The sequence below is a fragment of the Trichomycterus rosablanca genome, chromosome 13, assembly GCF_030014385.1.
Source record: "Trichomycterus rosablanca isolate fTriRos1 chromosome 13, fTriRos1.hap1, whole genome shotgun sequence".
NCBI classification, from domain to species: domain Eukaryota; kingdom Metazoa; phylum Chordata; class Actinopteri; order Siluriformes; family Trichomycteridae; genus Trichomycterus; species Trichomycterus rosablanca.
This window is the reverse complement of record NC_086000.1, coordinates 22,173,915-22,191,214: the sequence shown is the minus strand read 5'-3', so window position 1 is coordinate 22,191,214 and position 17,300 is coordinate 22,173,915. Positions and strand designations below refer to the sequence as shown.

General features: G+C 39.4%; 1 protein-coding gene across 7 annotated transcripts in view; it reads right to left on the bottom strand.

The window, feature by feature from the left end:
• stxbp5b (syntaxin binding protein 5b (tomosyn)) overlaps nt 1–17,300 on the bottom strand; it is a 49,456-nt gene that overhangs the window by 4,349 nt on the left and 27,807 nt on the right. The window contains exons 11-27 of one of the 7 annotated variants that reach the window (XM_063008093.1): nt 16,051–16,123; nt 15,821–15,968; nt 15,677–15,744; nt 15,482–15,522; nt 15,155–15,375; nt 14,005–14,192; nt 13,758–13,883; nt 12,743–12,894; nt 11,923–12,006; nt 11,432–11,494; nt 11,175–11,237; nt 10,603–10,650; nt 9,722–9,769; nt 4,770–5,009; nt 2,520–2,877; nt 2,131–2,296; nt 970–1,081 (exon numbers count right to left, since the gene is read on the bottom strand). In XM_063008093.1, the coding sequence (XP_062864163.1) occupies nt 970–1,081; nt 2,131–2,296; nt 2,520–2,877; nt 4,770–5,009; nt 9,722–9,769; nt 10,603–10,650; nt 11,175–11,237; nt 11,432–11,494; nt 11,923–12,006; nt 12,743–12,894; nt 13,758–13,883; nt 14,005–14,192; nt 15,155–15,375; nt 15,482–15,522; nt 15,677–15,744; nt 15,821–15,968; nt 16,051–16,123 (2,199 nt within the window). Of the gene's footprint in view, nt 1–969; nt 1,082–2,130; nt 2,297–2,519; nt 2,878–4,769; nt 5,010–9,396; nt 9,514–9,721; nt 9,770–10,602; nt 10,651–11,174; nt 11,238–11,409; nt 11,495–11,922; nt 12,007–12,742; nt 12,895–13,757; nt 13,884–14,004; nt 14,193–15,154; nt 15,376–15,481; nt 15,523–15,676; nt 15,745–15,820; nt 15,969–16,050; nt 16,124–17,300 lie in introns of all 7 variants that reach the window. The other 6 variants (XM_063008091.1, XM_063008092.1, XM_063008087.1 and 3 more) reach the window with 6 other exon arrangements.

Sequence of the window (17,300 nt, the reverse complement as noted above, 5' to 3'; positions counted from 1 at the left end):
CATCATTGAGATGTGTCTAGAACTCAGTTGAAGTTGCAATTTGAATTAATTGGACTTAATTTATAAAGGCACACATCTGGCTCTATACGGGCCCAGGAAAAGAAATACCAAGCAATGAAATCCAAGGAACTATCTGTGGATCTCTGTGATCAAACTGTGACAAAACATAGATCAGAACAAGAATATAAAACTATTTCTAAAGCTTTGTGAGGCCACTGTTGAGCTTGGAGTTTGCTAAATGGCATGTCTCTAAAAAGACTCTCTGAATTCAGCAAGCACTGGTGAAAAACTGTTATGGGGTGCTTCTCAGAAGCAGGGACTGGAAGACAGGTAAGCACTGAGGGATGGATAAATGCATCCAAATACAGGAAAATCCTTTAAGAAAACCTTTAAACGGGGCAGCAGATCAGCTTTCAACATAACAGTGACAAGAAGCATACAGCCAAAAATGAGGTGACTTTGGGCAAAGTGTCAGACAAAGTCTAGACTCAGACATTTGTGGAGAGGATGACAGTTCACACTCGCCATCCAATCTGACAAAGCTTAAGAGGATCTACCATGAACAATGAGATCAGCTGTATATGCTGCCAAAGGGGCTTCTACAAAGTACTGAGTAAATTGTCTGAATACCATTGTATATAAAAGATTTTAGTGTTTGCTTTAAAAAAGAACAGTCAAGGGGTCTGAATTATTTGAGTCCATGGCACAAAATACTACAGAAATAGAAAAAAAGAACATTAATATAAAACACATAGATGTATTGATATAAAACATGTCTTTATTGGCACTAAGATGAAAAATACAAATGCAACAGCTATCTACACTTACATATATACATTTATACACTAATGCTTTAGTTCAGTACACAAACCACCTACAAATTGCACACTGATCCACAGTAGCTCTCAGTATAGGATTTAGTGTATGATTCTTAGTATAAATTTCACGGTGTATGCTTTTGACACTTACAGAGATCTTCTCTGTCAAGAGACTGGGCTCCACCTCCAAAAAGACCCTTGAAGAATCCTCTGTTTGGAGCCTCTGGTGTCTCTACTGGAGTGAACAACTCTCCCAACATCTCCTGTAAACATCAACATGAGTGGTATTTGTTAGGATAAAAACATATTCACTGGATTAAACATATTCTGATCTGATTTAAATGTCATGCAAGATCAAATAACATGTTTCTTTTCATACAAAGAAGCTCAGTAAGTAGCATCTTAAGCTACTATCAGAAGGAAAATAATGAGGCAACTGGCCATATCAGCCGATTATTTTGGTTGGTTACCTGTATGCACCTTATGGCTAAATTTTCTGGTTATGTTTTCAACTTTTTAGGTACACCTTAAAGACACAATTAACATACATTGTTCATTTAACATCATATGCTGTTTTACCCTACTACCTCATGGAAATAGCCCACCATAAAACCAATAAATAAACTTGTACATGAACTCCCCTTGTGGAGGATTTATGTTACAACTTGTACAGAGAGAGTCAGATGCATTGTGATGCCTGGGTCGCATAAAAAATAATGGATAATGCCGCTCAGGTGGCGCAGTGGTAAAACACACTAGTGCACCAGAGCTGACATTTCGAACTCGTCGGTTCGAAACTCAGCTCTGCCATCTGGCTGGGCAGCTATATGAACATTGATTGGCTTGTTGTTAATACTGGGCGGGACGCCGGAGAGGGACCTCTTAACTGATGCAATTTCGACCTCTTCTGGCTGATTGATGGCGCCTGCAGAGAGTCAAGGAATAATGTGGACAGGGTGTGGCTCTCCGTACACAAAGTTGATATGCATATGAACTCGCCTCGTGCAGGTGAAAAGATGCAGTCAGCTACTGCACACGTGTCAGAGGGGGCGTGTGACATTCTCACTCACTTCAATCAAAAGTGGGGATCAGCATCGGTAGAGAGGAAGCATAATGCAATCGGGTAATTCGGTACGACTAGACTGGGGAAGGAAAATTGGGAAAAATGCCAAAAAAAATAAAATCATGGACAAAAAGTGCGTCGCTTGAAAAAACCCTTCTGTAATGCATACAGTGTGAGAATATCTGACCTGTAATGCAGACAGTGTGAGTATATCTGTCCTGTAATGTAAACCGTGTGAGGAGATCTGACCTGTAAGTTATCACAGGTTTCCTGACTGTAGGTGATTCTCTGGATTTCAGTAGGTGAGGTAAGATACAGAGCCTGGCCCAGGTTGGAGAAGCAGAACGTTCTGGCTATCCGCATGTCTGTTAGGGGCAGGTAGTTCACGTCTAGAAGCGGTCGCAGACTGGGTAAGCTGACACAGACAAAAATGAAAGAAGTATTTGAAATGGTAATACAGTTTACAAAAGGCACAGTGGCACAATTGGTAACATTGGTGCTGCACAGCAAAGGCCCCCCACCCCCACCCCCAAAAAAACCCAACAACAAACAAACAAAAAATAAAAACACACAACTGCAGAACAGTAATTAAAAAGAAAAAAAGGTTTCAACATGCAGCAATAAATTCACCTGCTTACCTCAGAGTCATAATGTGGCCGTTGGCACAGAAGCAGGCAATGCAGATGCCAGCAGACATAACCACAACATCAGCCCTCAGCACAAACGAGGTCTCTGTAATGTTGTGTTCATAAATACAATTCTGGGAAGGCAATGCCACAACTTTAGCCTGTTTTTCAGAGCACACCACAGCATAATGGCTGTCCTGGTTCTCCTGAGAGGAAGCGGGTGAGCCAGGTCGGCGCCGCCGTGTCCTCTCTCTCTCCTCCTCTGAGGCGTTGGGGTCATACCAGCACTCAGCAGTGGGAGGCTGCAGAGAGCCACTAGAATCCATCAGGGCCATGCGCACAATGCCACCTTTCAACCGAACTATCAAGCCTGCAGAGAAAACCAGAGCGCTGAGTCACATTCCAAGGATTTTTAAATACTTGATAAGACAACATATTAGTCAAATGTCATTTGCAATATAAAGTGTTTTTTGTGAGAGCTTCTACTTTCACCCTAACTTGTTTTCAACCAAAACGCCCAGGTCAGATTGTAGAACCTTTGTTTAAGAGGTACATATACACGACTTTTAAGCTTTATTAGTTCTTTCAGCCTTTATCAGTTGTATAATGTAGCAAATGAACAAAGAAAATGAATGATAGTAGTAGTATTTTAGAGTAGCAATATATTATGTCTCAACCCTTACATAATATTGCTGATCTTAAAACATGATCTCAGAAACTACAGCCTGTATGAACTAAAGTTGGGTTACAACATGATTAAACCATTGGGACTCAATAACCAACCTTAATTTACTTCAGCTGTAATGTTTTATATAAACACTACCAAGAGATTCAAGTGTTTAATGTGTGTTAAAATCATTGTGGAACTAAAAAGCTGTAACAAAAGCTGAAAAAGGGGCCACTTCACTGTACCAGAGGATGATTTCAAGGCCTTGAACATTTCTAGAGACACCACTGTAAGTATTGACTGGCCATGAAGAAAAAACCCAAAAAAATTATCCAGATGTCTCAGCAATCTCATCAGGACAACAGAGAAAACCCCTGTGTTAGTGCAAAAGACTTACAGGATAACCTGATGAAGGTTTAAAATAATGTGTCAGTGGCAACCTAAGATAACGTAACAACCAAGGACTTTATGGCTGAGCTCCACAATGCATGCCACTGCTGACCAAGAAGCACAGGGGGGTCGATTGGAGTACATCAGAAGGATTTTGGATAGGTCTGCAGAATTCTGCATATAAATTGCCTATAAACTCTTCTGTGTATGAATCAGAACTGGAACTGTTTGGCCATATGGATCAGCAGTTTATCTGGTGCAAGAGAGGCGAGGCTGATGACCAGAAGAATACTATACCTGCAGTCAAGCATGGAGGAGGGTCAGCTATGATGTTGGGTTGTTTTTCTGCTGCAGAAACTGTCAGTCTTAACTGTTTGAGTGGCATTATAAATTTTATACCCTGTACGGTGAATTGGTGACAATGATTCCAAACACACAAGTTAACCAAAGCTTGGTTAAGGAATTAGTCCTGGAACGTCCTGGTGTGCACTTATCATTTTCCAGAATTAAAACCCATGGAAAATAGCTGCAGCCTGAAAGCCATAAAACCTCGATGAGCTGGAAGATTTTGCATGAGAAGAATGGGCAAAGATTTTACAAGAGAGGTGTCAGAATCTTGTTAGCACTTAGCAAAATCACTTATTAGAAGTTACCAAGGTAAAAGAACATTTCATCAAGTACTGAGGCTGAGAGCTAAATAATAGTGCATATAGATGTTTGTCAAGAGATCTTAATGTTTCTCATTTAAACTTATTAAAATTGCTTTTTATGTATCAATAAATAGTCTCTAGTTACTGATACTTGTTATTTATTTTACTTCTTGCACCACTTTTCTCAGAAAATTGTTGCAAGTATGAGTGCTTTGGTATTCACGTTCATTTATTTTGTTGGTGTTGAAAAAAGCTTGTCACAGGCACTTCATAGTGCAGATTGTGGTCTGACAAACTATATTTGCCTTGTTTTTAAGACAGGTATATTGTACAAATTCTTCAAATGGTTTAAATATATAGTAATGCAATATCCTGGCAAGTGTGTGAGGTTTTAAACATGCAGTTTACACAATGTTAAACTGGCAGCTGTCAGCTTTCTTTGTTAGCAACAGTAGCCCTGAAGCTCACTTGTAACCAAAAATCATTTTGAGGTTTAATAAACAACATAATTAGGTTTTAGATTAAATAAATAAAATCTGGGTTCCCAACACGTACCACAAAAGGAGACGCCTACAGTTTGCTGCAGCCTCTGTTCTGGAGTAGAGGGCACATTGAAGGTGAGACCTAGCATAGTGCCCAGAGAAGTGCCCAGCCAAAGATGGGGGGATGCGGCCACATCACTCTTCCTAGACAGAGACTCACAGAAGTGCAAAGAAGAGATGATCTCGCGTGACTCTTTGTCAATGCTGGTCACGCTAGAGCTGCGTGAACGGCTGAATGAGTTGTCCTTGGCATCTACAGGCATGGCAGTCCATCAGAGACAAATAGAGAGACAAAGGGAATAACAGTTTTTTACTATTAAAATGTGATTTCAAAACCTCAGGTGAAATCTAAAGCTGAAGGGGGAAAAAGTGTGGTTACTGTTACACAAGGCATCATTCATTTATTGTTTATAATAGCTGGGGAATAATTAGTTAGTTATAAAAATTGCTGACAATTACAGATGCGTTTGCATGTAAATGCACAAGCACACACCACATGGTCAGTATGTTATTCTTTAAAATCAGAGAACAACACTCAACAACACACATTAAACTAACAATAGTCAAGAATAAAAGAAATGTAAAGATTCACCAAGAGTTCATGTAGTTACAGCTTCTTTCTAAAATGTAAACTGATCCTGTAGAGTGATACATCTAGTGTTTTAGTCTTTAGGCATGAAAGCCATGTAGCACACACACACAAAACACTTTGGCATTTTATACACACACACAAACACCCACATATATATATATATATATATATATATATATGTGTGTGTGTGTGTATGTGTGTGTGTGTGTATATATATATATATATATATATATATATATATATATATATATATATATATATATATGTGTGTGTGTGTGTGTGTGTGTGTGTATACAGTATATATACTGTATATATATATATATATATATATATATATATATATATATATATACAGTGTATCACAAAAGTAAGTACACCCCTCACATTTCTGCAGATATTTAAGTATATCTTTTCATGGGACAACACTGACAAAATGACACTTTGACACAATGAAAAGTAGTCTGTGTGCAGCTTATATAACAGTGTAAATTTATTCTTCCCTCAAAATAACTCAATATACAGCCATTAATGTCTAAACCACCGGCAACAAAAGTGAGTACACCCCTTAGTGAAAGTTCCTGAAGTGTCAATATTTTGTGTGGCCACCATTATTTCCCAGAACTGCCTTAACTCTCCTGGGCATGGAGTTTACCAGAGCTTCACAGGTTGCCACTGGAATGCTTTTCCACTCCTCCATGACGACATCACGGAGCTGGCGGATATTCGAGACTTTGCGCTCCTCCACCTTCCGCTTGAGGATGCCCCAAAGATGTTCTATTGGGTTTAGGTCTGGAGACATGCTTGGCCAGTCCATCACCTTTACCCTCAGCCTCTTCAATAAAGCAGTGGTCGTCTTAGAGGTGTGTTTGGGGTCATTATCATGCTGGAACACTGCCCTGCGACCCAGTTTCCGGAGGGAGGGGATCATGCTCTGCTTCAGTATTTCACAGTACATATTGGAGTTCATGTGTCCCTCAATGAAATGTAACTCCCCAACACCTGCTGCACTCATGCAGCCCCAGACCATGGCATTCCCACCACCATGCTTGACTGTAGGCATGACACACTTATCTTTGTACTTCTCACCTGATTGCCGCCACACATGCTTGAGACCATCTGAACCAAACAAATTAATCTTGGTCTCATCAGACCATAGGACATGGTTCCAGTAATCCATGTCCTTTGTTGACATGTCTTCAGCAAACTGTTTGCGGGCTTTCTTGTGTAGAGACTTCAGAAGAGGCTTCCTTCTGGGGTGACAGCCATGCAGACCAATTTGATGTAGTGTGCGGCGTATGGTCTGAGCACTGACAGGCTGACCCCCCACCTTTTCAATCTCTGCAGCAATGCTGACAGCACTCCTGCGCCTATCTTTCAAAGACAGCAGTTGGATGTGACGCTGAGCACGTGCACTCAGCTTCTTTGGACGACCGACTCGAGGTCTGTTCTGAGTGGACCCTGCTCTTTTAAAACGCTGGATGATCTTGGCCACTGTGCTGCAGCTCAGTTTCAGGGTGTTGGCAATCTTCTTGTAGCTTTGGCCATCTTCATGTAGCGCAACAATTCGTCTTTTAGGATCCTCAGAGAGTTCTTTGCCATGAGGTGCCATGTTGGAACTTTCAGTGACCAGTATGAGAGAGTGTGAGAGCTGTACTACTAAATTGAACACACCTGCTCCCTATGCACACCTGAGACCTAGTAACACTAACAAATCACATGACATTTTGGAGGGAAAATGACAAGCAGTGCTCAATTTGGACATTTAGGGGTGTAGTCTCTTAGGGGTGTACTCACTTTTGTTGCCGGTGGTTTAGACATTAATGGCTGTATATTGAGTTATTTTGAGGGAAGAATAAATTTACACTGTTATATAAGCTGCACACAGACTACTTTTCATTGTGTCAAAGTGTCATTTTGTCAGTGTTGTCCCATGAAAAGATATACTTAAATATCTGCAGAAATGTGAGGGGTGTACTCACTTTTGTGATACACTGTATATATATATATATATATATATATATATATATATATATATATATATACAGTATATATATATTACCCTGGATACCGTGGCTCTTGATACATCACAAAGACTTGCTGTCTTGGTCACAGATGCGCCAGCAAGACGTGCACCAACAATTTGTCCTCTTTTGAACTCTGGTATGTCACCCATAATGTTGTGTGCATTGCAATATTTTGAGCAAAACTGTGCTCTTACCCTGCTAATTGAACCTTCACACTCTGCTCTTACTGGTGCAATGTACAATTAATGAAGATTGGCCACCAGACTGGTCCAATTTAGCCATGAAACCTCCCACACTAAAATGACAGGTGTTTCAGTTATTTTGTCCAACCCCTGTATATATACACACACGCACACACACACACACACCGATCAGCCATAACAGTAACCCCACCTCCTTGTTTCTACACACACTGTCCCATGCTATCAGCTCCACTTACCATATAGAAGCACTTTGTAGTTCTACAATTACTGACTGTAGTCCATCTGTTTCTCTGCATGCTTTGTTAGCACCTTTTCATGCTGTTCTTCAATGGTCAGGACTCTCCCAGGACCACTACAGAGTAGGTATTATTTGGGTGGTGGATCATTCTCAGCACTGCAGTGACACTGACATGGTGGTGGTGTGTTAGTGTGTGTTGTGCTGGTATGAGTGGATAAGACACAGCAGCGCTGATGGAGTTTTTAAACACCTCACTGTCACTGCTGGACTGAGAATAGTCCACCAACCAAAAATATATTCAGCCAACAGTATGCCGTGGGCAGCGTCCTGTGACCACTGATAAAGGTCTAGAAGATGACCAACTCAAACAGCAGCAATAGATGAGCGATCGTCTCTGACTTTACCTCTACAAGGTGAACCAACTAGGTAGGAGTGTCTAATAGAGTGGACAGTGAGTGGACAGTGAGTGGACACGGTACTAAAAACAACTACAGCAGCGCTGCTGTGTCTGATCCACTCATACCAGCACAACAAACACTAACACACCACCACCATGTCAGTGTCACTGCAGTGCTGAGAATGACCCACCACCTAAATAATACCTATTCTGTAGCGGTCCTGTGGGGTTCCTGACCATTGAAGAACAGGGTGAAAGCAAAGCATGCAGAGAAACAGATGGACTACAGCCAGTAATTATAGAACTACAAAGTGCTTCTATATGGTAAGTGGAGCTGATAAAATGGAGGTGGTTTTAATGTTATGGTTGATCAGTGTATATTTATCTTTTTATACAACATAATTTCACTAAACATAATAACTATCATGATTTTTACCAATGGTCAATATAAACAATAAATTATTAGTCAATAATTAAATGAATAAACAAACTGGTAAAAATAAAACACTACCTCTCAAAAAGAATAAGATTTATGTTGATCCTTAGTAGCTGCCTAAGGATAAAATATTATTATGGGTTTCTGTTATTTTGTCATTTCTCTGTACCTTATTTTTTTCCTATTATTTTCCTGTCAACAGATGACATTAACAAAATAAAAAGATGGAAGAGCAGTTTGGTTATTAAAGGTAATCAGCTTTTAATTACTAAAACATGAATAGTCTGTCCTTACAGAAAAGGTCTGGCAGGAACAACAAATCTACACAGTTTGTTATTTAACCCAAATGAATCAGTCAGTCAAGATGCGTTTGGTGTCTGAAATCTGCATGTGTGCTATGAAGCTAGATCTAATAGCAGTCACAGATTTTTCATACTTAAATAACATTATCCTTTTAGCTCCAAGGAAAAAAAGTAATTTTTGACACCAGAACTGTGTGGACCAGCTGACTACATTTAGCTGATAGATTATGTTTGTATCCATAATTGCATCAGGCTTTGGTTGTAGGTTAAAAATCCAAAATTATTACGAAGTGTGGTACAATTGCTGGTACAATTTGTGTAGCTACAGAAGCAAACACAAGTTAGTAAGATTGATAATTAAAGCCATCACAGCAAACACCAGAGGAGGAAATTAGTTAGTAGAGTCAGTCTGGATCAGCCCCTGCAAGGCCAGATCAGGACCACTCACTGAAATAAGGTAAAAAGTGAGTCCTGTGAAGAGATGTTGTTTTTCTTCTTAACACTTCTTTCTTCGCATCACACATACGTTTCTTAATAGGAAGAGAGTACTGCCGCCGTAACATTCCTTTTACACAGTGTACAAAAACAAAAGGAGCAAAGTAGAGACACTGACAATCTCATTAACCAACACACTCACACATACAACCCACTATGCCTTTTTACCCAGCACATTTTAACCACTCAGTACATATCATTAAAATGCCATTTTTATTTCGTAGTATATCTTAAAATATTTATATATGCACACAAACACAGCAAAAGTTCAGGCTTACCATCTTGTTTATGATCAGCAGCCAAGCTAAATTTCCATGACATCTTAGCTGGAAAAAAACACATGATAATTCTCAACAGAAGTTGGTGTTTTAAAAATAAATTTCTGGTCAGACTGAAAAAATCAAGAAAACAAAACAAACTACTCATTCTGTATCTTCCCTTTAGCTTCAAGGAAAGGAGGTGTTAAAGTTAGGAAACAGATGAATCAAGAAGCAAATCATTCGTCATAAACTGTACAGTAGCTTTGTAGAGAGTCACTTTTGCTCATAATGGATCAAGTATGTTACATTGTAATTAGGCCATGCATGGAGAAATTAAAAGTGAGAACCGGCACCGTCCAAGCAGAATCATAAATGGCTTATTAGACTGTGAGAGAGATTTAATGCATCAGATATTTGTGTCAAGATTCCAGTACAGAAATTGCATTGGGCATTTTTATGATGTGACAGAGGCCTGTACAAGTAAGTGTTACCCTTGCAATGCATCACCATCCTGTGAATATAGCCTGTAATGTTAAACAGGGTGAGTTACAAGAAAAAACAAGAAGCAAAAGGACTAAATAAGGAAGTTAGTAATAAATTGAACATTTTGGACCCAGTTGTCAAGAAAAAAATCTGATGAGCTACAACAGAGAAACATTTGGCTTTCCAGTTAAATTACAGACACCAAACTGACATGCAAAACAATATTATTCATTTAAGTCTGTAATTAACCCACTTTCTAGAAATATCTTTACATGTAATATTGTTCTGCAATGATCACTATTTTTGCACTAAATTTACTGGGTAGCACAAATGTTATTTTGATGAGCTGCTCAGTTTAATCCCAGTGTATTAGTGGAAAGAAAGTTATATTAAGGCATAAAAAGCTCATACACTACCAAAGTCATTGGCAACACTCTTTGATATCAGTCTGCTTTTCCACTTAACTGTAAATGTATTAAAACATGTCAATATGAAGTACCGTATTTTCCGCACTATAAGGCGCACCTAAAAGCCTTAAATTTTCTCAAAAATCTGCCGTGCGCCTAATAATCCGGTGCGCCTTATGTGTGCACTGAGTTCCAAAATCTGTAAAAATGTTGTTGTTGACTTTGGTAAGCGCTCCTCTTGATTGACTATCGGACCATTTCCCGCTGACACAGGGACGTAATACGTACACTACAAACGCTGGCAGCGATAAACCAATCAGAGAACATTACGTAATACGTACAGTACGTACGCTTACCTCCGCCACGCCACCTTTGCTTCCGTTACCTTTTTTTTGTAGACCGTATGTTTTAGCATGCGCCTTATAATACGGTGCGCCTTATGTATGTGTTAAGTACAGAAATAGACCCCGTAATTGAGACTGCGCCTTATAATCCGGTGCGCCTTATAGTGCGGAAAATACGGTACCTATAGTGTAAACAATACCAAACCTATGATAAGAGTGAAAAGGCCAATGCCATACCCTTTTCAAGAAAATTGTGTTTGCTGTCATCATTGCTGTCACATTGGCAAGATGAGTCAGAGCCTATGCAGTGACATACATTTCATATAATCATGTATTATAATCATGTGCCATCATCCAGTGCCTGGTCATGTTTACCAGCTGTTAATTCCTACAATATACGGTACACATATGCTACAAAACATGACAAGCACTGGGGTTAAGAGAATGACAACAATATACAAGCTGAAAAAACACACAATGTAAAAGACAATTACCTGATGTAGGTGACTTGCATCGGTCTTCTGCGGTAGCAGACCCATCATGGCCATCACAAAAACCTAGTGGGAACATACAGTGGTGTGAAAAATAACTTTGTGTATGTCACACTAATAATTTCAGGTTATGTGGTGAAGTACAAGTTCTGTTAGGACTAGGAGTAAATGATCTGATTCAAGGAGGCTTTTTTAATTCTTTTAAATTATTAAATATTAAATACTTCATAAAGAAGTAAGCCTAAAGTAGCCATACACAAGATACCAAAATGTTACTGGATTGTGTTTCTCATGGTTTATTTTTATGAGCAGCATTACGGGTAAAATTAGATTTTTTAGATTATTTGTGTGCATTCAGATACAATCACAATAAAAAAGAAAGGTGAAATCAATCAACAATAATAAATGCCACAACCAGAGACTAAACAAAGACAAAACAACAACAAATGAACGGAAAGAGAAAAACAAATGCTCGATGGTACCAGAAGACTTACTGAGATAAGAAGAGTGCAGTGTTTTCACAGATTCAGAATAAAAGCAAGAAAAGCCAGGCATGCAAGACTTTGTATGTAGATTTTCTTCACAAAACCACAAAGAGAGACCAACAGCACAAAGGTGAGAAAAACATTACAGGCAGGTCAAAAGCTTTGAGAAACCTACAGTCAAAATACTTTATTTAAAACCTGCAGGGCGAACATAAGAGAAACAGATATCCAGCTGAATGTATTTGTATCTATTAGCTACTTTTATGTATAACCCCCATTCCAAAAACACAAAAAAGAGATGTTTTACTTTATTCACTGCATTCTATTTTGTAAATATATGGTCATATGTGCTAGGGGGACAGTAATAGCCTAGTGGGTGGAGCTATGGGTTATCAACTTGAAGATTGTGGGTTCAAAACCCAGCTGCCACACAGACACTGATGGGCCCTTGAGCATTTCATTGTACTGTACAATTTCATATGTAAATGTGTCATTCTATCTGCCCTACTTTTTTTTTATTAATTACTAAATTAAAGCCTGCACATTCTAAAAAAGTTGGGATGGGGGAAAACATAGAAAACACTTTTGCTGGCATTTATCAATTCATTTTGACCTATGTAGGTTCATGTGAGACTTTGTTGTAGACTGCTTTTGTTTCCTAGGGCTTTGGAGAGTGCAAAGCAAGAACAAATGCTTAGAAAAAAGACAATGTAAAGACATGAAACAGTCATTAACATCACCTCACTATTTGTGCTAACTGTATTTTCTGTTATGTACAGATGACAAACAATACTCTGGCTATAAAATGTGTAAAAAGCGCCATGCTTACCTCCAGAGGGTTGCCTGGCTTTTCGGGGTGAGCGTGGTTGTCTCTGGTGTGGATCAGAGGAGCCGTACAGCTCTGCTGTGCTCACATTAAGCAACAGAGTCTTCTGAAGGTAATCCACCACAGCCAGTCCATTCCCACTACCAAAAACCACTCTATTGCAGGAAGAGAAATGGAGAAATGCATTGTATGAGCATACAACCCAATACCACGCCTTTCAGGACATCACAGCTATATGCTTGTTTTAAATTTGTAAAGGTACATGGAAGTGTTTCAGACGATACTGAGGGTGTTATAACACTTGCACTACTCAATCCAGTTAAATCAGAGCTCATTTTCCTCCTTGGTGTGATTCCTTTTGGAAGGTGTGAACACAGTAATCAAACCTGGGTCCGGAGCAAAACAACTGAACTGAGACCCTTAAGAGAAGCTGGTCTTGGTTCGGTCCCAAACAAACTTTGGAGATTTTTGTTTGTGGTGAGCACATGGTCTGACCTTAATCTGACCCAACTAGCATGTCACTGTACATTCTCAATATCAGCTTCCTTTTTCTGCTCAGTTGGCTGAGACAGCACATCATCTTCGCAGTCTGAAGCAGTACAGCATTTTCAAGACATATCCTCAAAGTGAATTCGACATTCTGCTGATGCAGTTGAGCCTGGTATATTGCCCAGATATTCACCACAGCTATAAACAAATTTTTTGCCATTTGGCCTTTGTCCTGTATTTACTTTCTTGTTCCCACCTCAGCCACCTCTGACCAATAAGTAAAGTGAACATTCTCACAGTTTGTTGTCGTGCATTTTGATGCACTTAGATTTTTCTTTGTGTAAAAAAGAAACAGAATCATGGGGAAAATGCTCAAAGCTAACTCATCAACTGATTTGGACCAGATCAAAACAAACTATAGGTGTAAATCCTGGTATAAAATGTTGTTGCAATTTGTAACTATTTTTAGATGTTCTTATCACAGCATTCCACCACATGCATAATACAAATATATAAATAACTGGCTTACAGGCCATAAGCAGAGTTAACAGCCAAGCTGGTAATCTGCTGTGGTGGCTCCCCACTGACCCATACCAACTGAATGACCAGTTCCACCTGGTAGCCTGGAGACTGCTTGAGTGGAGTGCTTCTAACCCTGAAACAAAGGGTAATGAAAAAACAAGATGACAAGAACATAAAGTATAAATATGGTTGATTTGTTAAAGAAAGCATTTAAAGAACAAAACGACTATTATAAAAGTAAACAAGAGCCATACTTAAGACAGGGCACATTGTCCCGCAGACCGTCAGAGGAGTTGTTGCTGCTGGTGGATAGGTGTGTATGAGGTGTGATTGATTGAGGACTAGATGAAGCTCCTGGCGTGGACACAGCTGATGCTTGGTCTCCTCCACCATCCGGAGAGTCCACATCATTTATCTCACACTGCATACGCACCTCCAGCAGCTACACACACAGAAAGACAATAACACCCTATGTTTAAGAATGACCGTTTGTAACAAATTCTTGTTCATATTATTATTTTAGTAACAATTATTATTTTTAAGAAAACCACATGTGCCAAAAAATCTTAGACACATTGCACCAAATGGGCAATGGGTATAAGAACATTTTAATTACTATAGGCACCATTGGGAGTATTCTCCGGAAGTACCAAACCTGTTTGTTCATGGGCGAATGCCAAAATTTAGACCAGAGGCCTTGGCAGCCTCATCAGGACAATAAAGACACTTCATGGCTGGACTCCACTGGACTATATGTATATATAATATATCATTTTCTTTATGGGTAAGGTGTTAGACAGCATTGTGCTTTTAATCGATTATCAAAATAATCATTAGGCGCAGACCTAAAATTTAATACAGTGTAATTCAGCTGACATATCTCCTTTACCAACACCCATATTTTTTTCTATTTATTCATGCACTTTCTCCCTTTTTCTCCTGATTTAGCATAGCCAGTTAAACTTCTGCTGCTGGGGATCCCGATTGCGTTTGAGGAGGGTATATTTGTCTGCTCCACTCCCCCTCCAATGCATGCGCAGTCCCCTTCTTTTTTGCTCATCCACTTCTGCACAGGCGCCTCGATCTGCTAACCAGGGTCCTTGAACAGCGTTTAAAGACCCCACCCACTTAGTCAGGCCTGCAGGCACTGCCAATTTTGCCCACTAGGTGACGCCAAGACGACTGGTAGCCGAACCAGGCTGTTCAGAATCTCAGTGCTGATGTGCTAGCGGAATATTCCCATAACATTTTTAAATGTGCATCTTAAGAAAACATAAGTGAAAGTGAGTAAAGGTGCAGTTAACTGAACCAGCAAAGATTGATGAAGGCCTATTCAGAACACTGTAATAGTGGTACTCTTGAACTGCTTACTAAACAAAAGCCAATGTGTTGTGTGTGTCATACCTGAACCTCCTCTGTGGTAACTTCCTGTTTACTAAACCTATAAACAATGACATGTGCAGAAACTCCAGCCACACAAAGCATGCGGCTCTCTGGGCACCAGGACAAACTCTGGATGGCAAAAGGGTCTTCCTCCACTATATCAGTGCTGGGCTTCTCCTCCTTGCTGCGTGCTTTCTCAAAAACCTTGGCTGTTTTAAGCTTGTACAGCACCTGCAGCATTACTGAAAGACAAGCGACAATTTCATCAGGCAGTTTCAGTTTACAAAGAAAAGTTCAGTATTTGTTTAACAAGTAGAACATGCAAGGTTTAAAACAATATGCACTCACGTGCAGAAGCATCCCAGAATTTCACTGATCCATCAGCGTGTCTGTATTTCATTTTTTTTTTTTAAACGATACAAATGCATACATGATTACATCCTATATTAATTATTTATAAATCCCTTTATTTCATTTAAAATAAAAATGGCCAACAGTGTGTATGTTCACAACAAACTGAAAAAAAAAGAGACTAAAACTCACCCGGTGATGATAATTTCAGGATAACTTTGTGAGCCCTGTCCCCAGTTTCCACCACTTATAGGCCATTCCTGGAATTTAATACAGATTTTCAGGTTTCAGCACTTAACAAAACAAATGTTACTAATAACAAGAATGTGCTGTTACCTTTTTACTGTAGCCCTGTCTCTTTTGCCTAAGGCCCACTGAGTAAAGTGCAGGGATGAGTTCAGCTGGACAGTCAGCAAAGTATTCGCAACATGTCACTGGAGACTCATGAATAGTCAGAGGATATGGATTCTCGAAAATAGGGTACCTGCAAAAAAAGGCATGGTTAAAATTGATTATATATTTAATTGTACGTATATTTTATAAATTTTATATAAAAAAATACATACCCAGTTTGTGCAAGATCAATAACTACTAAATCCTTCTCTAGCAGGGCAACTACAGCATAAGGCTCCTGGTAATCTAGAGAAAAAAAGACGCATAAAAAAGTTTGCTTAGTTATTTTTTTATTTAAGTTAATTTTCATGTCTGGTCAGGGTTGCAGTGAGTTTCCTCAAAATCACTGGGTACAATGCAGTAACACATTCTAGATAGGACACCAATCTATTGTGGGGCATTAGGCCACTTTCACTCTTAGTCAAAGCCAATCATGTCTATATGTAGATGCCCAACCGACCGATAGTACTGTTGTGGATTTACACCCTGGATCCCAGTGGTAGTGGGCTAGCACGATTTATTGCTGTGCCACCCGAGCATCGCTTATCTAGTTGTATTTAGTTTTACAGTATTAACATTCGCCAATAATGTAACAATTCCGCAGCTGGCATTTCACTCTGTGTCTAAGGGATGCCATCTACCCTGATGGTTAAAATGTTCATTTAAAATTATTTTCACTGCCCATATGCAATTATTTGAGCTAACTGCAATTCATTGAGATCATGAGATCATGACCTCAAACAACCTCAAACAACTATGACAAACCACAATCCAGTTTTGTGACATCAGTTTTAAATATTGGAGGGGTTTTTGGTCAGTAAAACTGACTTCTTTACATATACACAAATAATTTAACTTTCACATCACGATGCTCATGATTATTAAGAACAGGTGTTTTAGCCACAACCATTATAAAGCAAGGCCCAAAAAGACATATTTGAGATTAGTGCATCTTTCAAAATCACAAATTCAACATCACAAATACTCTTTGAGAAAAACAAACTTATCGGTCAGGTGTCTGCATACTTTTGGCCATATAGTGCATATATACTGAAGGGAGGGTTGCTGGTGCTTGGGTAGTGCAGCAGTAAGATATGCTAGCTCACTAACTGCTGAGATCCAGGGTTAGAATCTCAGCAATGCTATTGGCCAGTTGGGTGTCTGCAAAAACACGATCGGCTAATGTTTGAGGGGGAAATGGCCAAAGCAGCTTAGCCACTGGGAGATGAACTTTTCAGTGCACTCTCATTGCCAGTCCCAGGGCTGTATAAAAATAGGAGGATTGCATCAGGAAAGGCATCTGGCGTAAAACTTTGCCAAGTCTGATATGTCAACAGATTTGCTGTGGCAGCCCCTAAATATGAGAGTAGCTGAAAGTAGAAGTAGAGAAAAATAGGGTGGAGTGCGTGTGTGTGTGTGTTTG